This window comes from Neodiprion lecontei, chromosome 2 (assembly GCF_021901455.1).
Source record: "Neodiprion lecontei isolate iyNeoLeco1 chromosome 2, iyNeoLeco1.1, whole genome shotgun sequence".
Taxonomy (NCBI): domain Eukaryota; kingdom Metazoa; phylum Arthropoda; class Insecta; order Hymenoptera; family Diprionidae; genus Neodiprion; species Neodiprion lecontei.
Genome location: NC_060261.1, coordinates 20,763,025 through 20,786,939, shown reverse-complemented (window position 1 = coordinate 20,786,939; position 23,915 = coordinate 20,763,025). Strand labels below are relative to the sequence as shown.

The 23,915-nt window shown below is 42.1% G+C and overlaps 3 protein-coding genes across 3 annotated transcripts; all 3 read left to right on the top strand.

The window, feature by feature from the left end:
* The first annotated feature begins 8,132 nt into the window (after nucleotides 1-8,132).
* LOC124292975 (lysine-rich arabinogalactan protein 19-like) lies at nucleotides 8,133-8,591 on the top strand. Its single transcript, XM_046731867.1, has one exon. It carries the CDS (start codon nucleotides 8,133-8,135, stop codon nucleotides 8,589-8,591), a length of 459 nt encoding a protein of 152 aa, XP_046587823.1.
* A 2,474-nt stretch (nucleotides 8,592-11,065) lies between these two features.
* LOC124292974 lies at nucleotides 11,066-13,825 on the top strand. Its single transcript, XM_046731865.1, has one exon. It carries the CDS (start codon nucleotides 11,066-11,068, stop codon nucleotides 13,823-13,825), a length of 2,760 nt encoding a protein of 919 aa, XP_046587821.1.
* Nucleotides 13,826-14,272: 447 nt separating this feature from the next.
* Nucleotides 14,273-14,779, top strand: LOC124292973 (leucine-rich repeat extensin-like protein 3). Its single transcript, XM_046731864.1, has one exon. It carries the CDS (start codon nucleotides 14,273-14,275, stop codon nucleotides 14,777-14,779), a length of 507 nt encoding a protein of 168 aa, XP_046587820.1.
* The last annotated feature ends 9,136 nt before the right edge of the window (nucleotides 14,780-23,915 follow it).

Sequence of the window (23,915 nt, the reverse complement as noted above, 5' to 3'; positions counted from 1 at the left end):
TTCGGTCAATAATCTGTAAGTATGACAATTTTGCGGACATCGATGCTCCTATTAGATGAGGATATCCGGAGCGTATATGGGGCATTCTATGTCAATTATTCTCCATTTATATCTGCCTTTTCGACGAACAGGAATTATAGGATAGGTATTTTCGTTTTTGTTAATGATTTTCTATCAAATCGATGAAAAAAGGCAGATTTAAGTGGTGCGTACTCGATGTAGAATGCCCCAAAACCCTTCAATAAAATGAAAAAGAATAATTTTTTTTGCGGAACTACGACTCAAAACGAGAAAAGAAACAGTATGTTATTTTAATATCGGGTTTTGGAAAAGCCATGAGCATTTAAAAAAAAATTGTGCGAAATTTTGATAAATTTAAGGTGTTTGGATGGGTTGAGACAAACATCTAAAATATTTCAGAAAGACTGCTTTTGGCAGGTACAAGAAAGTGTAAAATTTTCGGTAGTGTTACGTCCGTGGGTAGAGTTTACTCCTGAGCGGAAGGAGTAACCTGGTTGGCTTCGCTTTTACGTTACAGGTCAACCGGAAATCAGGATGGGATTGAATAAACTGGAGTGTGTTGATATGTCGTTTATAAGTTTATTCCGTAGAACATGAGATAGCGGTCGGAATGAGTTGTGTGTTGCGAAAAGATATATATGAAGGCGAGATGTGGAATTGTCGAGTGTCAGAATAGGAGTGTCCCTCGAGACGTGAAACGGACGGGTGCAGAAAAGGTGTCACAAAGCTAGGAGTAGGGAATGGAATTTGAAGAGTAAGCGTGATAGTGAATAGCGTGAGACTACGTAGAGATAAGAGGACAGGACAGAACTGTGGGAGAGTTAGCGAGTAGGAAAAATAGAAAGAAGTGGTATGTTGGACGTAACACCCCCCCCGTCAGAGGGAGCAAGAAGGTGGAAATGTGAAACATGATTTGTGCTTAAAATTAGTTTTACAATTATTCTTATTATAGGTAGTGTATGGTTTATATTCTGGATTACGTATGAGCGTAAGGCATATAGTTATAATACTATGGTTACATAATGTTGTTTAAAGCTAGGCGCCTAGGGTTAATGCGCATGGAAGCGGGTTAGTACACTTAAGCCTAAACAACAATGATTTTTTTTTTTTTTTTTTTTTTGATATGTCGAGATACAGAGTTTGACCTATTTGTACAATGATATCGGTTATGAGTGTAGATATATTTTGGGCTAATTTTAAACTAAGGGTATAAGATCGTCACTACAATTATTTTAGTGCAGTAGTGTACACAAGTATTTATTTTATTTATGTCTGTTTGACAGCGCAACAGCAGAACTTGATAGCAATATAGTAATTGCCTATTTGTAATAAGGTTTTCGTAAGGTGGGTGGGTTTAAAGGAAGCGGAGGTGGTGTGTGATGAACTGCATGATGGGTTTCTACTTCGTTGGGAATGGGTAGGACAGAAGAAGTAGGTGGGTGAATAATATTCAGCTCGATTGGATTGTCATACCCTGTTTGTATGGCTCTAAATGTCTGGTTCGTCTTTTTTGTTTTGCAATGTGTGCACAGAGTAATGACCTTGCCGAGGCATGAGTGACGGTAGAATAAGTATAGGGTTGCGAGAGATAAGGTAGTTGTTTTTGAAACAGATAGTCGCCTTTTCCGAACGTAAAAAGTCTGCACTCAGTATACCGTCTTCGATGATAGGGAAGGAGTTATCGACAAGATGGAATTCGTGGCGTGTATTAGCTAACTCGATGTAGAGACTTCCTATTGTTCTGATGGATTCTTCCGTTATCCCTGAAATCTGCCTAATGTCCGTCTTTGTGACGTGGACTCTTGGGTCGATTTTATCGATTTTTAACAAATTAATATTAGCGCCAGTATCTATTATTAGTGTCACGTACCCATTCAAAGATTGCGGGCATTGTGTTCGAATCTGTGGAGGGCCAGATTCTAATTGTACGGAGCTGACGTTTGGTTTGGACGCTGCTCCGGTTTGAGGGAGGTCGATGCGTCCGCGCGGCCGTCCCTGAACTCGTTTAAATGGTTCGCGTTGCCTGAATATTCGCGATGTTGCTTTGCTTCGTATGAAACTTCTGGGTGGATGCCTGTATCGCAATTCTCGTTCGAGTAGTCTTGTGTTACGTAATTAACCCTGAAGTTCGATCGTGAAGTATTTGGTGTGTTATACTGTTGTGAGCGTTGCCTGTCATCTCGCGTCTGGTCTAAAGGTTGGTTTGTCGGGTCTCTTGCTCGATATTGGGTATTGGGATTGTTCTGTTGTTGACGATTAGTGTTATTTTGGAAAATTCTTGAATCTTGTTGGAATTTTGGATTCTGGGGATATTGGGACCGATTTGAGCGGCACTTATCGTTTGAGTGGCCTTTGCGACCACACTGCGTGCAAGTTGTGTTGTTGCGCTGTCTCGTTCTGCACTCCTCTATACTATGACCTGCCTTCTTGCAGTATCTACACACTACTAATAGGGAAGGTTGTTCAGGACAATATTTGTCGATGTGATCGGTTAATTTACATATACTACATTTTATGTGGTTTTGTGTTTCGTAGTTAGTATCACGGTATGAGGCTAGTTTAAGTCTATCTGATAATAGTTTTTCAGTCTTGGTGGCCGTGTCTATAGCCATTTGTAGGGTTTGTGGATTCTCGTGAGCTACTCTTATTTCTAATTCGTCTAGTAATCCTTTGATAAATCTTAGTCTTGCGGTCTCTTTGATATTTTTCTTTAGCACTTGAGCATCACTGATAGATTCTGAGGCATCTATTGATTCGCACGCTTGTCTTAACAGATGTTTTATTCTAGCATCGTAATCCAGAACACTCTCGTTTCGCCTCTGTGCCGATTGTGCGAGGTCTAGCTGGATATCTGGGAGGTGTTGTTTAGACGCGTAGGCCTGTTTTAGGCAGTATAGCAAATCTCGAAGAGAATCCGGATTATCTGACTCTATATATTTACTCGCGTCGCCTTCGATTTTCGTGCGAATGAGTGTGGAGAATAAATTCAGTTCTCTGGCTAAGACAGCTTGTTTTGCGCATTCTACTTTAGTTATGAATTCGGATACGGGCATATTAGTGCCATTGAACGTGGGAATCAGAGCTAATGCATCTTTAAGAGGCAGGTGCGGAAAAGTGCCTTCGGTAGCCATGTTGTAAATTTTAATCTAGGATTTGTTGACTTACAAAGTGAAGATGAAGAGGAGGAACGGAATAAAATGTTGCATTCTTCCGTGAGGATGTTGGTCCAGCGATTTCGTGTCTGTAGTCGGTGATGACGTCGGTGTGCGTTGTGTCGTACTAGAAGTCGTGAAGAATGAAGATGTCGTCGTAGTAGCAGCAGGAGATAGTCTTTCAGCAATATCGATTTGGAGATACGGATTTGTCTGTGACGTTCGTGTGAATCAGAGATCGTTGATTGCGTTAACGTAGAATATGGCTTTCAGAGTGTCTTCAACACTATCACACAGTGGTATTACTTTTTTATTAACATCACTGAGCTTGCACACTTCAGAACCGGTCTATCAGATGGCACTTCATGCGTAGCACACACGTAAAATTGTATCACTGAATTTCCGGAAAGCGAAGGCCACCGCTGCCACCAATGTTACGTCCGTGGGTAGAGTTTACTCCTGAGCGGAAGGAGTAACCTGGTTGGCTTCGCTTTTACGTTACAGGTCAACCGGAAATCAGGATGGGATTGAATAAACTGGAGTGTGTTGATATGTCGTTTATAAGTTTATTCCGTAGAACATGAGATAGCGGTCGGAATGAGTTGTGTGTTGCGAAAAGATATATATGAAGGCGAGATGTGGAATTGTCGAGTGTCAGAATAGGAGTGTCCCTCGAGACGTGAAACGGACGGGTGCAGAAAAGGTGTCACAAAGCTAGGAGTAGGGAATGGAATTTGAAGAGTAAGCGTGATAGTGAATAGCGTGAGACTACGTAGAGATAAGAGGACAGGACAGAACTGTGGGAGAGTTAGCGAGTAGGAAAAATAGAAAGAAGTGGTATGTTGGACGTAACAGTAGAATCAAAATTGGTCGGGGTCACGGGTTGGTCGGTTTCGCATGGAATGCCTCGTTCACATACAGTCGGGTACGTGCGATTACGAATAGTTACCGCGATTGTGAACTGATGTTACAATTTCCAAACGATGCCTTATGATATGCACGAATTTCAAAATCTAGCGGTTATTCTGAGTGAGTTGTACATTTTTTCGTATCCACCTAAAAGCCTATGCTCTCGTCGGCACTGCAGATTGTTGCTTTAGCAGAAACATAGGACGTGTGCGTATTACCATGTCGTTTTACCATCTGGTACCGCTTCGGTCGACTACAACGCTTCTGGAGGTTCAACGTTGAACTAAATTACAGACTTCTCGTGCATCAGAACGGGCTCCTGTCACCTGAAAATCGCCCGCACAAATCGTGACATATTTACAGAAAACTGACTGGTGCTATAGGTTTTCCCGGATTACGTGTGTGTTTTTGTACGTCTGTATCTCCCTGGCAAAAGTGAAAGAAATTCTGATATCGTACAAACGGTGAATATTCAACAAGTCGCTAGCCCGATCGGCCATCTTTGACGCGACGTGATTTTATTGAGTTCATCATTATTTTTATTAGACGTTATCAGTGATCTGCGATAGTAGTGACTGAGATACAGACGTACAATTTTATTCAAGCTATTTTTTAAAAATTTTCCCAGTCAGATTCATACCCCCGTTTTATCAGGATTTGTGCGGGCGATTTTCCCGCTTCTGACGTCACGAAATATATATAGGACATGCCAGGTCAGCGGGACCTTAAGTGATCTTCGCTATTCTGATGATTTTGTTGTAATTGTAAGGTCGAGTATCTACTGAGTAGGAGAGTTTTAAAAACTGATTCAAAATGAGCGCAACATAAGTTATCATTGTCTCCTTGGTGATGCCTGATTAAGCCAAAAAAATTTTCGAGCTGATCCTGGGTTGTATTACGCAGATTGAATTCTGTGAGTCCGCCTTCATTTAATAAGTACGTTGTTAATCCTATCAACGCTGTCAAGTTGTCCAAAAAGGCTTGCGGTGTCGGTGTCCTTATCCTCCTATCATTTTCATTTTTGAGCTTTTTCGAACTCCCGTACTGAAATTTTAAATTTTTGAAAGCGTTATGCAGTTCAACCCATTTCTTTATATGGCCAGATGTTTGTGAAACATTGCGTCTGCTACTGTTGAACTTTTTGTCTTTTTTTTTCAAGTTGCTGCCATTCATATGATCGAACGCAACGTCAAATAATCTTAAAACTTTAGCGGTATCTGCGGCCGTCGGATATTTATGAGGATGCTTGTTAGCCAATGTTGTTAAAGCATCCGCTACAGTCGAGCTAAAAACCTGACTAGCAAAACAAACTTTCATTTTGTTGCTAGACGATGGAAAAATGTGTTCCTCAGTCACATTTGTAGGTTCGTTCTTATTTAAACAATAAGAGAATAGGTCAATGACATCACGCCAATACGTAGTCTTCCCGTTGATTTCAATTGTATTACCTTCATAGTTTCACTTATTTTTATCTACTTCTGAAACTTTCCGCAACCAATCAGACCAATCACCCATGAAGCAGTTTCTAGATGTTTTTATCAGATGAGCAATATCCGATAAGATATATATTTTTTTGTCATAGCCAGCAATTTTAAAAAATACACCCTCTTTTCCACCTTCGGTTTCGTTCCGTAAAGAGTCCAAAGCTGTTTTATTAGCTTTGCCCTGATCTGTTACAACACCTACAACAGAAAGTCCAGCGTCTACCAAGTCTTTAATCGTTTCTTGTACTATTTTTTTTAAACCATCTGCATTGAATCAAGCTTTCGAGAAATGATAGCTAACAGGCTGTTCAAATGATGAATTAATCCCTATTATCATTCCAACCAACACGGAACCCGCAATCTCTGATGTTCTACTGCCACAAGAATCACTCGCAAATCCAGTTACATCCTTTGAACCGGAAGTGAAAAGTAATCTTTGCTTAAGTTTGGTTTCATCCATGACAAACATCACATTTTTATCTTCTGCTTTAAGCTGTTTGCATTTCTTTTTAATCCCTTGCATGACATATTCATTTGATCCCGGTTTCATAATCATTTTCGCCAGCAGCCTATTGTTTGTTCGTTTTGATGGTAATGATGGCATTAATGTTCTCAGATGTGTATAGCAACAATTTCCGTGTTTTGCAATTGATAGAGATATGAGTTTTTGTTCAGTGGAGTAGGGACGACCAGGAGATTTTTTATTTGTATTATTTTGTTCCATTTCAACAATTTGCTGTAAAGCTGGGGATTCACTGATCGTTGAAACACCACTAGAACTGCTACATTGCAACCGATTGATGACCTCTTGCTGCTTTATAACAGTGCTTTCAATTTTATTACATCGTCGCCTTTCTTCTTGGATGATAGACAACAGCGCTTTTTTAGAAGGGCTTAGCACTACTGTACTCAAACCAGCTTGTTCCATAATTAGCTTGAAAGTATTCCTTTCGCTGGCATCTATATAACATTAATTAATCTTTAATTAAATGTTTTCATGGATTCAACTAAAAATAATATTATTACTAATATCTAAATATTCCTATCGACAGAAAAACAGTTCAAAACTTACTAACTTATCACATACTAAATATTGTATAATAATAATTTTTATGTACAATTCTATTTATTTACGAATCCTTACTTAATAATGTAAAATATATACAATTGTACTATCAATCTAAAAAAATTAACTAATCATATAAATAATTATCCAAAATTTTCTCAACTTGCGAAAAAACTTTTTTTGTTATTGGCAAGGGAAGGTTATTAATACAGCTTTGCAACTTTTCCCTAAGTGACGTGCACATTCTATCTAGCAGTAGCATATTGTTGACATTTCCTTTGAACTGTGAACGATTTTCACCATGAGTTTCTTTCCTGTCTAAAAATGTACAATTCATTATTTACTAATGCCTGATTTAAAATATTGATTGAAAAAAATTCACTATAATGAGATTTGAATTATTTTAAAAAATTTCAATTCATCTCAATTTTTTTTATGTATATAGATATACAATTTACATGGAGCGAATTTTTTCAATTTTTATCAATCAATATTTTTAAATAGGGATTATTAAAAAATCAGTATGAACAAATATCCCCATTAACAAGTGAATAATATTTATTCTATTATTGTTCATACTGTTTTTCTAATTATTGCTCAAAGAATATATTATGTAAACCAATTTATGTTTTGTATTGAGATTATTTTCGTTAAGTACCTGATGAACGAGATCGAACGATTCTTTTGGGTGTTGTTGATATTTTGATTGATAACTCTATTACTGGTGAAGTAACACAAACTTTTTTTGTTTGTAACGATAATTCCGAAGATATTGTACGATGTTCCTCCTACAAACAAAGAAAAAAACGATTAAACGATTGAACGAAGAAAAACATTGTCCAGCAATGTAAATGTTACTTACCATCAATGATCTCGATCTTTTACGTGGTTCGGTTATTTCTCCCGAAACATAGCACACTTCCTCATGTACATCATTACGAAGCTCTTTGGTAATGTTATTTGGTTGCAAGTTTCGTTCTCCAGTTGATTGTTCAGTTTTACATTGACTGAACATACTATGAAATGAGTATTCTTTTGAGTTGCTGATTTCCTGGATCGGAACTTGCAGTTCTATGTAATAACAAAAAAATAACAATTGTATACAGTATTCAACTTGTAGTGTTCACAACAACATTGTGAACGCAACTCGTTGGTCGCGCGCCTTCCAACCCACGCGAGGCAACCAGCCTTTCACACTTCCCAATCACGCGACTCAGAAGAAAGTGTGACGTCACGCGCGCCGCTCACGCCACCCACGCAGTCGAGCGCGTTGCGTCATCAACCAACGTGGTCTCCCGCTGCCAAAGACCAACCGAGGCTGCAATAAGAGACGGCCGATCAAACCGATCGGCAGGACAGTTCGGGTTCACCTCGTCCTGACAAACCCTACCGACGCTGACGCTTCAACGCCACGCCGTACCTGCTCTCCAACGCTACGCCGACGTTTGACTGACGCTACGACGACACTTTATAAGACAGACCGGACAGCAGACCAATCGCATGACGGATCCTGTTTATCTGGCTGCGGCCAGCCCACTGACAAACACATCAGCTTCAAACCCGCCAGTTCCTTGGATACTGCATCCGATCGAGATCCCGTCACGGCCTCTCACCAGACCTCCAGCCGTGATACTCTCCTTGTGGGATGTCCGGAGAGCTCGACCGACTTCACCAAGCTACCACAGACGCATCCCAGCTCCAGTCTTCCCATTTCCCGAGCCGCAGCGCTCGTTTGTGTCGACTGCCACCCAGACGACCGACAGCGAGTGGGAGTCTCCTGTAAAGACGGCTGAGAACCGCCGTCCCCCGACACCACCAAGCTCTCCAGAGAGCCGGTACACGCCGCCACCTAGGACTGAGACTGACCCCCCTCGACGGCCGACATCCTCACTGCAGCCTCCACCGCAATTTAAAAGGACAAAAACCATTCCTATTATCACTTGGCAACCTTCACTTTAACTGTACATATGTACATAAAATAAATAAGCTGTAAAAATAAACTCAAAACCACAAAACTCATCTTTGACTTCAGCGACCCACACCTTCCACGCGGTTCGGTCGAACTACGAGCTATAAATAGCGAACATTTATTGGTCCTTCGAGCCGGATACAGAGGACAAGGTCAACGCGTCAACAACCAAAGAGCAACACAGCACCTTCGTCTTCGTATATAACCACCCACCGCAATCATGGATCGCTCATTCAAAGAGCTGATCCGGAGCCAGACGGAGCTACATGGAAGGATCGCAAGGATGGTCGAGAACCTCAGGAAGACCGGCCAGGCAAATATTAGCGCCGGAGCCGTCCAAGCACGCATCTTCAATCTCGACAAATACTGGGAGAAATTCGAGAGTCAACACGAAGTTCTTCTCAACAAATTCAAGGATGAGTTAAAGAAGCACGATTACGCCACATTCTCATCACTGGTGGAAGAGGAGTACATGTCTCAGCGCGGCATGCTCATGGACTTTGCGACAAAGCTAACAGGAGAACCAAGGAATTCTTCTGCAAGCACATAACCACAGCAGAGCAACAGCCGAGCTTCACTGCCTCGCATCCAGCTGCCCATGTTTTCGGGCAATTACGAAGATTGGCCATCCTTCAGAGACCTGTTCAAATCATTGATCGACCAGGATGCATCAATCAGCGAGGTCGAAAAACTCCACTGCCTTAAGGCGAGCGTGAAGGGGGAGGCCAGCCTACTAATCAAAACTCTCAGCATCGCCGCAGAAAACTACAAACAAGCCTGGAACACGTTGAGCGGCTTGTACGAAAACAAAAGGGCATTGATCAGATCGTGACTCACCAAATTTACATCAATCCCAAAGGCAAAGGCGGAGTCAGCAAGCGAACTTCAAAGAATCTTCCACGGCATGATCTCGACCTGCAGCTCACTCGACGCCATTGGAAGACCCATCGGGCAGCACGAGGACTTGTATGTCTTCCTGGTGATCGAACTATTCGACAGCAAAACACGAGCCATCACCACGGTGGAAAAACACACATCACGCCCAGAACAACAATGGGAAGAAGAAGGCAAGCGAACCCGAACAAGAACAGAGACGCAGTGCACCCACGGAAAGCTGCATCATCTGTAACCAGGCACACTACATTATGTTCTGCCCAACCTATAAGGACAAACCAGCCAGGGAACGGTTGAGCATAATTGCGCAACACAACCGCTGCACCAACTGCCTGGGCAAACACAAGCACCACGAATGTCCATCCAAGAAGACATGCCGAACTTGCTCGGAGGGACACCACACCACGCTGCACGATGCCTTGGCCGCTCCGAAGCCAGCAACCTCAGCCAATTGTCTCATCGCCAAGCAGCGCCCATCAACGAGAGTGTCCGTTCTGCTAGCTACAGCCCGCATCCGGGTAGCAGATCGTTTCGGCAACTTGCACCATACACGTGCACTCATCGATCAAGGTTCCGACACGAGCATGATCACCGAGAGGCTAGCACAACGCCTCCACATCACTCGGACTAAAGCATCAATCGCCATATGCGGAGTAGGTGGAGTCCAAACCGCAACAGCAAAGGGGAAAGTCGAGCTGAAGGTTACAGCTCGTTACAAGAACACCACCATTGTAACGACAGCACTGATTCTCCCCAAACTGACCCTCTACGGCAACAACGTGGAAGCATCTAGGCGGGAGTGGAGTCACATCAAGGGGCTCGATCTAGCAGACCCAGACTTCAAAGTCTCCGATCCCATCGACGTCCTCCTCGGGGCTGACATCTATGCTCAAATCATGGACACTGGTCTCCGGAAGGGGGGCAGAAATCAACCCATCGCCCAGAAAACCATCTTCGGATGGATTCTATCAGGCATCACCAGTGCGTCAAACGCATCCACCAATACCACAGTGAGTCACCACTGTTCAACGATGGACTCTATCTATCATCCATGGTTTGACGGTTCTGGGAGGAACTACCCAACGCTCCTCCTTCCTTGACTTCCGACGAGCGAATTTGTGAGGAGACATACGCCACCGGACACTCCCGAACACCCGAAGGTCGCTACATCGTGCGACTGCCAACGTCATCAAGAACAATGGACTTGTCGGACACCCGGAGAGCTGCCGAAAGAAGTCTCAATTACACCTTCAAGCGCTTTAGACACAACAAGGGGCTTGAGCAACATTACCACGAGTTCATGTCCACCTACGAAGCCATGAAACACATGGAGGTGGCAGAACAACCCAAGCCGACGAGCAACGTCTGCTACCTTCCTCATCACGGAGTGTGGTGAGAGTCCAGCACCACTACACCACTTCGAGTAGTGTTCAACGGATCCTGCCTAACTCACCAAGGAATCTCCCTCAACCATTTCCTGCTAAAAGGGAAGAATTTGCTGCCAGCTCTATCTGGCGTCTTGCTCAGATGGAGAACCCATCGCTTTGTCATCGCTGCTGACATCGAGAAAATGTACAGACAGATTCTCGTACATCCAGATGACAGAGACCTCCAAAGAATATTGTGGAAAACCGAGGAAGATCAAGACCCACGCGAATATCGACTTAACACCGTGACGTACGGTCTCGCTTGCGCTCCCTTTCTAGCCATCAGGACCATCCGACAACTGGCTCATGACGAGCAGACGAATTTCCCACTTGAAGCATCTACTCTTCAACGAGACATCTACGTTGATGACATCCTTACTGAGGCAGATAATCAAACGCAACTGCTCAGTCTTCAAAAGGAACTTCGGGAGATATGCATGGCGGGCGGATTTCCACTCAAGAAATGGATGTCAAACGACTCCACTCTGCTCACACACATTCCAGAGTCAGATCGTTTGGTAAAGGGCAACATGTCTTGGGCTCCTACAGAGGAAACTCACTCCACTCTAGGGCTTCAATGGAACCAGCAATCAGACACCTTCCTGTTCACCGTCCAACCAACCACCGCCAAAGCTATTACGAAGCGATCAATTTTATCTCAGGCAGCTCAACTCTTCGATCCATTAGGATGGCTCACACCCGTAACAACTCGAGCAAAAATCACCATTCAGTCAACATGGTTGATCAACGCCAAGTGGGATGATACTCTTCCTCAACACATTTCACAAGACTGGAGGGAGTTTCACGACCAATGGACAACACTCTCCAACATTCGCATTCCCCGCTGGCTAATTCGGACCAACAGAATAGAACTCCATGGGTTCTCAGACGCCTCCGAACAAGCCTACGCAGCCGTCCTCTATTTACGAGCCCTCCAGGAAAACGGCCGTAGCAAAACATCATTGATAGCCGCAAAAAGTAAGGTCGCACCACTAAAACAGGTGTCACTCCCTCGACTGGAACTTTGTGCGGCTCATCTCCTCACTAAGTTGGCTCACCACACACTCAAGCTGCCCGACTGGAATAACATCACTACATACTTGTGGACAGACTCCACTGTCACGCTGGGCTGGATCCAGGCGCCTCCACGAAGATGGAAGACATACGTCGCAAACCGAGTCGCTGAAATCCAAACACTGCTTCCAGAAGCCAAATGGAACCACATCCCGAGTCAGCACAACCCAGCGGATTTCGCATCACGAGGGCTCTCACCACGGGACCTACTCACACACCAACTTTGGTGGAAGGGACCAGAGTTTCTTTCCAATGATGAGAAACCTCGACGAAGTAATCTCCAGACAGATCTCAACAACCTTCCAGAAGGGAGGTCAACAGCCCATGCAGCAACAGCCAGAGAACCACCAACTGAACCCGAGATGCTCAGTCTATTCTCCAGCTACAGCAAGCTGCTCAGGATCACCGCTTGGTGTAGACGTTGGCTTCCTCAAAACCGCAATCACAAAAATCTCCTGTCCCCAGCCGAGATCATCCAAGCCGAGATCACGTGGCTAAAAATCATCCAACAACACCATTGGAGGGAAGAACTCAGACACCTTGCAACCGGCAGCATCAAAAAGGGAAGTTCATTAATATCCCTTACTCCCTGCCTCGATAACAAAGGCATTTTACGAGTCGGAGGAAGACTCAAACATTCCTTACTTTTCCTCGACGAAAAACACCCAATAATCCTGCCACATGATTCAAAATTCTCATCCTTGTTGATAGATCACCTGCACACGAAGACACTACATGGCGGAGTTCAACTCGTCCTAGGAACATTACGCCAGCGGTATTGGATCCCCCGAGGACGGAACCTCATCAAATCACGTATACGCCAATGTGTCACATGTACGCGATGGCGGGCGGAGCCACCGCAACAACTCATGGGAAATTTACCACGGTCACGAGTAACTCCAGCAAGACCGTTCCAATTCACTGGAGTTGACTACGCAGGACCAATCGCCTTGAAGACTTCACCAGGACGAGGGCACAAGACCATCAAGGCCTTCTTCGTCATCTTCGTATGCATGGTGACCAAAGCTGTGCACTTAGACATCGCTTCCGACTACTCCACGCAAGCCTTCACAGCAGCTTTAAAACGATTCATCTCAAGAAGAGGACTCTGCACCGAGCTCTACAGCGACCGAGGTACCAACTTCGTAGGCGCAAACACCGAGCTGCAAAAGCTGATCAGGGCTGCAACGAGCGAACACAACTCCTTCACAAAGGAACTCGCCCAACTGGGTATCACTTGGCGGTTCAACCCACCAGCAGCTCCACACTTTGGCGGGCTCTGGGAAGCTGCCGTGAAATCAACAAAGTTTCATCTTCGCCGAGTCATCGGAGACGCTTCGCTCACATACGAAGAAATGAGCACCGTCCTCTCACAAATCGAGGCGTGCCTAAACTCTCGGCCTCTCAGTGCACTAACTGATGATCCTGACGACGTATCGGCCTTAACCCCGGGTCACTTTCTCATCGGTGCACCCCTCAATGCACTTCCGGAACCAACGCTTGCGGACACACCAACATCACGATTGTCTCGCTGGCAACAACTCACCCAGATGCGAGATCACTTTTGGACAAGATGGTCCCGCGAATACATCCAAAGCCTCATCCCAAGAAACAAATGGCTCCAAGCAACGGACAACATAAAAAAGGGTCGTCTCTGCCTCATCCGAAACGAAATCACTCCTCCATCAAAATGGCCGCTGGGACGAATCATCGAAACACTACCAGCAAACGATGGTCTGATCAGAGTTGCCGTCATAAAAACCGCCACAACCACGCTAACAAGACCAATCACCAAGATAGTTCTCCTTCCAATTGCTGCAGAAGAGTGACAACAACATCACTATGAACACATAGTGAGGCGGGCGGAATGTTCACAACAACATTGTGAACGCAACTCGTTGGTCGCGCGCCTTCCAACCCACGCGAGGCGACCAGCCTTTCACACTTTCCAATCACGCGACCCAGAAGAAAGTGTGACGTCACGCGCGCCGCTCACGCCACCCACGCAGTCGAGCGCGTTGCGTAATCAACCAACGTGGTCTCCCGCTGCCAAAGACCAACCGAGGCTGCAATAAGAGACGGCCGATCAAACCGATCGGCAGGACAGTTCGGGTTCACCTCGTCCTGACAAACCCTACCGACGCTGACGCTTCAACGCCACGCCGTACCTGCTCTTCAACGCCACGCCGACGTTTGACTGACGCTACGACGTTTGACTGACGCTACGACGTTTGACTGACGCTACGACGTTTGACTGACGCTACGACGTTTGACTGATGCTACGACGACGCTTTATAAGACAGACCGGACAGCAGACCAATTGCATGACGGATCTCGTTTATGTGGCTGCGGCCAGCCCACTGACAATCACATCAGCTTCAAACCCGCCAGTTCCTTGGATACTGCATCCGATCGAGATCCCGTCACGGCCTCTCACCAGACCTCCAGCCGTGTTACTCTCCTTGTGGGATGTTAGGAGAGCTCGACTGACTTCACCAAACTACCACAGACGCATCCCAGCTCCAGTATCCCCATTTCCCGAGCCGCAGCGCTCGTTTGTGTCGACTGCCACCCAGACGACCGACAGTGAGTGGGAGTCTCCTGTAAAGACGGCTGAGAACCGCCGTCCCCCGACACCACCAAGCTCTCCAGAGAGCCGGTACACGCCGCCACCTAGGACTGAGACTGACCCCCCTCGACGGCCGACATCCCCACTGCAGCCTCCACCGCAATTTAAAAGGTCAAAAACCATTCCTATTATCACTTGCCAACCTTTACTTTAACTGTACATATGTAAATAAAATAAATAAGATGTAAAAATAAACTCAAAACCACAAAACTCATCTTTGACTTCAGCGACCCACACCTACCACGCGGTTCGGTCGAACTACGAGCTATCAAATAGCGAACATGTAGCAAAAACAAAATATTATGCCAGTCAATGGCAGTTAATTAATTACTCATGTTAACCATAATACTTGATAAATTTTATTAATTTTCTTACTATTTGTGGGAATGATGTACGGTATACTAGATGTAAATTCGGCCACTTCAGATTCTGATAAAGGTACTGTGTTGTTGCTAAAAATGGATGGAATGGCATTCTCACATAATCTTCTTCCCGATTTTGTAGATTTATAATCAGTGGGGTTGAAATGACAACTACAAATGAATCGGATTGTTGACAGTTTACTTATTAGCAGACCCACAAAATCTTTGATACCAACAACTTGAAGCCACTTTCTGCATCTAAAATTAGTTCAATTGTTTACAGTTTTTTATTTAATTTTCACAGAATTAAAATAAAAAAATTTCAGTTGTAAATATAATTCTCGAATCAACTGATTAAAAATACAAAATTTTTATAACATTTTTAAATATTTCCATGCATGTTTTTCAATTGAAAAAAAATTGTTTTTTGTTAAGAATTTTGATTTTCCCTCACATTTTTTAAAGTAACAAATTGAATACTAACCTTTCAATATTCGTTGGAAATTTTGAAAAAAAACAATTATGAGTTACTCGCTTATGCTCACAATCTTTCGCCCAGCATCTGATAGTGGGTGGTCTTTTACATTTCGCTTGATTTTCACTCATTTTCATTGATTTTCGCAATTATTTACAATAATATTTCAGCCGGCACAATAATCACATGGTCTTTTCAAAACAACGAATGAGAATGAATGAGAATGATTTTTGAGGTTATTTAAAATTCACTAGCATTTTGGTTTATTATTATTGTACTCGTTGCTGCCACTCTGACGACACCAATGTCTTCACAACATTTTTTCTTATTATTATGGTATGTGTACGATATCTGTGTCAAATAAGAAAGTGGAAGGGGATACTTGTGTCAACCCGCTGCACTGGGCTGTTTAAAAGTATTTGAAACCGAATTCCCGTGAGGGGTGGAAGAGGCTAGCCCGCGTCACCCGCCCCACTCCGGCGACAGCATGGTTGCTCCGTCTCACTTGTTTCTTTACCCTCTCTCTCGCCACGGTTAACGCGGGAAGCGGAGTAGCCCGCGCTTTCTAGCTAGGCACCGCCCTTAACTGGTGATTCAAAAAAATGCAAACAGTATAAGGTTCTGCGTCAGAATTCTTATTCCATTAATTGTAATAATTCTACAAATGATTGTTGCATGCTTAAAGATGGAACAATGGTAAAATGTGTAAATTTCGTAAAGTACAAAAACACATCATATGTTATCGGTTACGAACTGGTTCGATTTGAAAATGTATATTCACTACCTTCTGAATCCAAGACATTTGACATCCAAACTGTAAAGAAAGATGCTAACCTTAAGTCATGGCCATGCGCTAATATATGTTTCAAGCTGATGAAGATACCTTTGGATTGTGTCACATCTTGCAATGAAGAAATAGCTATGTTTCCAGTACTTCACACAGCTAGTAATCTCTGAGCAGAACAAACTGCACATTTTGTAAGCAACATGTTATTCACATATATTTTTATGTACATGAAATTTCAGTTGGTTTAGAAATTATTGATTTCTTGAAATGAATGCACCAGCTTTTCTTATCAACCACGATCTTCAGTTGAATTTTTTAAGACCAGCTAATACTAAACAATATTAATTTGCTTTGTATATTCTCTGTACAAAATATTTTAATATATTTCTGGCCGTGTGGCTAGAGATGTTCTAAATTCATATCAATTTATATCCCGCAAACTGTATATCTGTATCGTGACTTCACTGCAACAATTTCTTATTTTAGATCGTTTTCAATACGCCGAAGAATCATGAATTTCAATATAGTCGAGTTTCATGATTGTCTGCACGTGACTCCGTTTAGCTGGTTGACCGATGATAATAAGACAGCTTATTGGCCTCCTTATGAGGATCCGATAAAAATGTGTAGGGCGGTGGTCAATATGGAGACCCCGGTCAAGGACAAGTGGGAGCTGTTCAAGGTGTTGGCCATACTCGGAAGTGCAGGTATTTACTATTCTGATCAAAGGTAACGTTAGGAACAACTGTTGTCTACAATCATATTTTTTAGTGCATGTCCGTCATCACACTAATTTTAGCATGCAAAGTAAACGATAATAAAAAATAGTCATTTACTAAAAATAATTTGTACATTGTGATCCTTTTTACATATTGGTTGATCTGAAATTATAAATCTGATAATTTTATCTTTAATGTGACCAATGTGATCGAAATTTGGACCATTTATTTACATAGCGATCCTAAAACTGGAATCTGGTCTAAGTTTCTGCTCAATATAGGTCAAGTAATTTGTCAGTTATGCATTTTTTCCAAGATTCCTCGAAACATTCCTTGCTCATTAGGCTTCATCGTAGAAGGTTGAAGTTGGTTGTCGATACACTTTCTACCATAGACTAAAAATTGGTTGAAGAAATTTTTGATTAGAGTTTTTCAAGTCATTTAGGCTATTACTTAAACAGTTTGAATTTTTATTTACTACAATTGTTGGTGCACGGTAGGCTGGGAAATGAGTTATATTCACCGGAGCTCAAATTCCTTTCACCAATTTCAGGACAATATACCTAATTGTGAAAATATTTCTGCTAAAGGGCAAAATCATTCGATGAAATCCAATGTGCAAGGAATTTTTTGCAGCGGTGGGCAAAATCTGCGAACGGTTTCTTGCGCATATATTTTCATCGCAGGAGGTTGGAATTTTATTTTAAGGCCTATACTAACATTATCTAAAAATTTGTCGAAGGATTTTTTTGTACGACTTTTTTCAATCGTGTAAAAATTAAAAAACCGATTTTTGTCCAAAATTTGACTGAAGTCTTCCCTAATTAGATTTGTGACACAAAAAGTAATTGTAAAGCAGCTGCTTAGTCAAAACGGTATACTACTGGAATCACTCTTAGGTTTCCTATCATGGAATCAACATAATGAATTGTCAGTTTCATAAATTATCCATTATCAGATTTTTGGTTCTAGATTTCCTTATAGTAAATTCAAAGACGTTCTCATCGTATATATAATTCATAGTTTGATTATACAATGATAATTACGCAATCTATTTTCTGTTAATGGTGATGTATGTAGATATGATGTGACTCATGTATTAATTATATCAATTGTCTATTATTTGGTTTCGTACAGATAATTATCCTGACGCAACACAAAAACTGAAGCTCATGCAGGATGCTTCCGATTTAGAGAATTTTGCAACGGAAGAGAGTTTGAAAAAGTCGAGATCTAAGCGCCATCGAATATTGCCTATCTCTCCGGACACATCTGAGGATGAGGAAGTGGCTGTGCCTAAGCCGACAGAAGACGCAGCCAACAACAATAAGAAAAAAGCTACATGTGGAAATGGGGAAAAAACGATGAACTTGCCAATAAAACCGGTTGATTTTGTTACTATCACAGAAGCAAGAAGAATTGATAATGTTGAGGCGCAGGTTACAAATCATTTGCCATCCAAGAGTGTGAATTCACAAGTTGGTAAGGATGTATGACTGTGAACCATGGTTTTATTTCATCCATCGCTTTTACATTTTTGTGTAAAAAATTTTGTAAATACTTTTTCCTAAACATCTAATACTTGTAGGAAGGGGATTGGCGAGTAACAAAGGCATGCAGCGTCCAGCCAAAGAAAACAAAGAAACTATTATTCTAGAAGGTAAATGTATATCTACTAATGAATAGTTGACGTGGCAATTGCAGGTGGATGGTCATTGAATTAAGATTATGTTACGAATTAAATAGCTTCTTCAATTAAATTTGTTTTGTAAAGAGCATGCCCTATATTCCGGGTACCCTATATTATTGAACAGGTTAGATTAGTTTTGTGTAGATTCGATTTTCCACAGTCTCTCTGTAGTTTCTTAGTTGCAAAAGGTTCCCTACGTATATCTATATTTTCATTACAGACCATAAATATCTTTTCTAAGACTTAAACTATCATAATCTATAAACTTGTGGAGTCCCCTGTCAAAGATTTATATTTTATTTGCAGATATTGTCCAGTCGAATATATGTTCTCCCAAATTTATATAAATACGATTTGTTCGTTTGAGACTTCCATAGAGAGCTACTAATCACTATTAGCAAAATTTACCACACGACTCAAGTTCATCGAAGACTCACTAAAAGCAAAGGAGTTACACCTTCCAGGGGCTCAAAATAACGGTCATGGTGCGGACGGAGACGCACTTGAAGCTATGTTGCCATTGGAGACTCTTCTAGAATTCGATGAATTCGATAATAAATTGCGAGAAAAGGAATTTGCATCACGAGTGGTAAGAGAATCTGTTATCATTTGGAAATTGTACTCGTTTTACAAAATTAGTCCTGCACAAATAATTGTGTTTCAGGAACGAAAATGCCCAAATAGTTTGAAAAATTGCCAGCAATACCTGCTTTGACGGGTTTCATTCCTTATCAAATTTAGTACACCACTTCGTTCATCTTTTGTCAATTTTAGAAAACCCTCAAAACCTTTTTAAATCCTGTGAAATCTCCTGAAATTATTTGAGATCATTTGAGGTCCGTTGAAATCTCTTTGTATCTTCAAAAATCTTTTTTTGCAACCTTCTGAAATCTGATGTTTCTTGAAATTTGTTGAAATCTTTTTTAATCGTAGAATTCCAAAATTGATGAGTTGATACAACCCATTGTCTTGCACATTATTGGCTCTAGAATTTCGCTAATTTGAAATCAAACTGACACATGCAAAATGTATGCAATTAAATTCATGGTATATATGATCAAATATGTAGCATACAGTGTTGATTTAATATACAATAATCTTCCACTAATGATGGAGAATTTTAAACTATCATAACCATTCTCCATCTGAGTGCAATGAAGAATATACGTATAAATACGGTAAATTCTAGTGCTTGGCGTTCCCTAGCTAACATCCAGCAGGTACAACAGTCAACGACTAAACAAACTATTTCATATTTCAGGTTAAGGTAGACAATGGCGTTTCAAAAGAAAGATTGTGTGCAACAGTAAGCGATTTTATAATTATAATACATCGTCTGTGCACGGCTTGTATGTATTGTAACGTTTCGCGGTTATGGGGTCCGAAGGACTAAAGTAACCGCTGCTATTGTGAGTGTCTTTGCTCGAGTTGAAAGTTGTTATTAATGAATTTAGTAAATCGGAGCTCTCCTCATGTAGGTAAAGAAAGAATGAGTCTGCCAATTAAAGAAAACCTAGGCTATGTTAGCTATAGAGTGTTCGTGGAGTCGGACAGGATTCGCCTGCCAGAACCACCTTGCAATAGACTTGGGTTTTTTAGGCCAAAGCTACGTGTCTTGCAGACTCGGGCAGAATACCAGAGGTGCACTATCGTTAGTTACGGAATCAGGTAAACAGATTATCGTCCCTGCTTTCCTGAGATCGGACTTAAGTACCTGCGTACCAAAGCCGTTCGTTTTAATCGCGAATTTATGATGATGTTGATTTATCCCAGACCAAGGCGCGAGCCGTGGCTGTCCCTCGGACTTGGGATCACCACCAGGGAGAGCCGGACACAGGTTTAACCCAGTACTGTCAAACTGACTGTTTATCCAAAGCTGTTCCCTGCCTATAGTATCCCCAATTGATTGGCCTCAACAATTTGGTTTATCAGACAAGGATGCAGTAGATGTAGTTACGAAAGAATTCGTCAAGTTATATTTACAATAAATAAAATGGTTTAACAAAAGAGGAGTAAAGAAAATAGTAATGTTAACAGAGAAGAAAGAACTGAAAATAACTAAGAGTACAATCGCTGCTAAAAGCGATTGAAAAGAATTAAATCTAAATACAAAGAATATTAACAAACAAAAGAAAAATAAAGAAATAAGAACTCAAGTTTTATAGGCTGCGGTCAATCAGTATGCCGTACGAGAGTTTAAAAGAGTTAAGTTTAGAGTTGAGTATGCGAAGGTCGTTATAAGTTTTCGGTTTGGATTTCAATATTCGAAGATTTGGTTGGTTGAAAGTAGATTGAGTAGACTGCTTTAGTTCTAAGCTCAAGACTTATTTTCCGATAATTTATGTCTCCTAGAGAGAACAGTGAAATTTCACAGAGTTAAAGTTTGAAGTTAAAGAGAGTCAGCTGAGCGTTTTGCTTCAGTGCTCGAAGAATGAGTGATAAGTGGAACAGCTGTGCGCTTTGCTACAGGTCTGAACTTGTAATCGAAGAGTATTTAATAATCTCAATAGAGTCAATTGGGCGCTTTGCCTCAATTGCTTGAAGAAGTTAAATATTGGGTGGAACAGCTGTGCGCTTTGCTATAGGTCTGAACACTAGGTCGTCGTTCGTGCTCAGTTTTATACCTGTCAGGCCTATTGTCTAGGGATTATCCCCGCCGTTCGGTCCTAGTCCGTCGTGCTGTCCTCACGCCGCTCGCTGGTGTGTGTGATCATGAGATACAGCAGGTTGTATGTAATGGTCATACTCGGCTGACCGTTACAGTATTGTATGTTATTGCTATAGATGTTTGAACAGGTACTTTCTTCCAGGAAATATTCTGCATACCTTGATTCTGATGCTGACTATAATTGAGGGGGTTGGTGCTAAAAGGATATACGTGATAGACAAAAACGTCCTTTTTTTATATTTTGATACTCTTTCTACATTGAGCCCCTCACTATATAAACCTGTATTCAATATTCCAGACCTATAATTCTATAGTATAGATTATATCATTTATTGGATTGTTCTATTCAATGAAAAGATTTAGAAGGCACCAAGACTTTCATTTGAGAAGTATTACAGATTAGGAGTAGAAAGAATATTTGATTGAACAAGAATATTGATTAAATCCTGAATCCTAATTAATCCAATTAATTCGGTCATCTGCATCGGATATACAGATACAGGGTTTCTACTTAACCCGAAAATCAATGAAATCGGGGTAGTCAGGGAATTTAACCGGAATATATACCTATATTGTGAAAAACAGCAACTATGCTGCACATTTTGTACAGTGCGCGAGTAATAATCATTTGTACTGTAACGTGGCGTTTCAGAATCGCCCGTCACAAGGGCACACAACCGCTATTATTTTTAGTTTACGCGTCCTCAGCAGGGTACTCCAACCGAACTCGATACAAAATAGGCAATAACTACTTTTAACTAATTCTTTTTTGTAAATTCTTTATTTCGCGCTTCGGCGCACGCTAACAAGGTACTTGGACGACAACGATTCCGACCAACAAGGGACCACTAGCTACCGCTTGCAGCTCTCGACGACTTCGCCTACTGACGGTCTCATCAGACTACACTGGCTACCTTGGTGCACCTTTATATACACCTGGGGTAGCATCCACCCGAACCTTCCGTATCGCCTCGACTGCCGGTGAACAGGGAGATAAAAATCCTCCCGGCGGCCGAGGGCACCGGTTTCTCGAAGAGAAACCAGCCGCCAGCTCTATCGGATGCCGTAAGGATGGCGTGAAGGGCAGACCGTAGCCTGCCATCCTCCGACTTACCGGCCTGGTGCCGGACCGACCCCAAACCACTACGTCCAGGTTGATAAAGCCATCATTCTGAGGATCGACGCTGCCTTCCTATCGGCAGGGACTAATTGTGTGGGTCGTGGTCCACGGTTTGGCCAACCGTCTGACTGCACGACCTCAGGCACAGGCAGCTAGCTACTGTCTGTGCAAAAGCCGGTGGAGGTGAACAACGAGGCGTCACTCTCCACCCGGTAACTTTGGCCGAGAGGCACCCTCTGTATGCCTCTGTCAAAGAAGTCCCCGATGATAGGCAGCCTGGACCGTAAACCGAAGCAGCTACAAAATCGTACGAGTTGGTGTCAACGACGAAATCGCGAGCAGCACATTACACCACATCTAGCGGTAATTTTGGAAAACGTATGACCATGCAGTAACCAATATTCGCCACAGGGGGATGGCCTATTTGCGGTGGGGGTCAACCCACCAATCAAAGAAGAAGAATCACCTCACGACAACCGCGAGATCGGCGAGACGAACTACGACCTCCTATTCTACGCTTGACCTGCTGAGAGACAGCATCGTTCTTCCGCATCCTTCCGATTATTCTCTCGATTTAAGCTACCGATCCTTCTTCCTTTCATTCTACCATTATTGTATCTACTGTTTTTCCATACTCTCTATCGTTGCACTACCGTTAACTTCTTCCTGTAAATTCAAGTCCTTTCCTTCCTTTCTGCTTTCGTTTTATTATTCTAAGTTTGATTTAAATTAGAGTCAGTTTGTGTGCCTGAAGTCAACCGCCAAGGTAAGGCTTCTGCCTTTGAATTGTACCGTTACGAAGTTGCTCATAATTTCTATTCTTTCTTCTGGTATTTGTCGACTTTGTGTGAATCATGGTCCACGGTTTAAAGTTGCACTAAGCCGCCGTGTGGCTGCATGATTTCGGTCATTAATATTATATTTATTGTTTATTGGTTGCATCGTGTGATGCCAGTTTTGTGTGAATCATAATCCACGGCTTAAAGTTGCAGTAAGCCGCCGTGTGACTGCATGATTTCAGTCATTTATTATTTTCGTATCCGAGCGACCTCGTAACTGCCAAATAATTACTTCTCTTGTATTTATGATTTTTCTGATTATTTGTGAATCTCTATTAGCCTGCTTCTGTACCTTCTATCGTATTTTGAGCCCTATTGGCTTCATATTTTATTCCATACTCATTTTGTAATAGTAGTGTGCTTTATATTTTATTTCTGTTATCGCTTATTATATTTTTATTCATTTTTGTGCCTATTGTATCACATATCGAGTTCCTTGGAGTACAAGCGAGCGTAGAATCAGCCCTAGATATTACCGCACTTTTCTTTATTGCGATTGGCAATTTCATATTATTTTTGCCTGTTATTTATTTCCCTGTATTTTGTTAAATTAAGTTCTGTGAATTATTCTTTTGTATTGCGGTGTATTTTAGTGTATTTCTCTATTTTGTAAACTCTCCGAAACCCTCT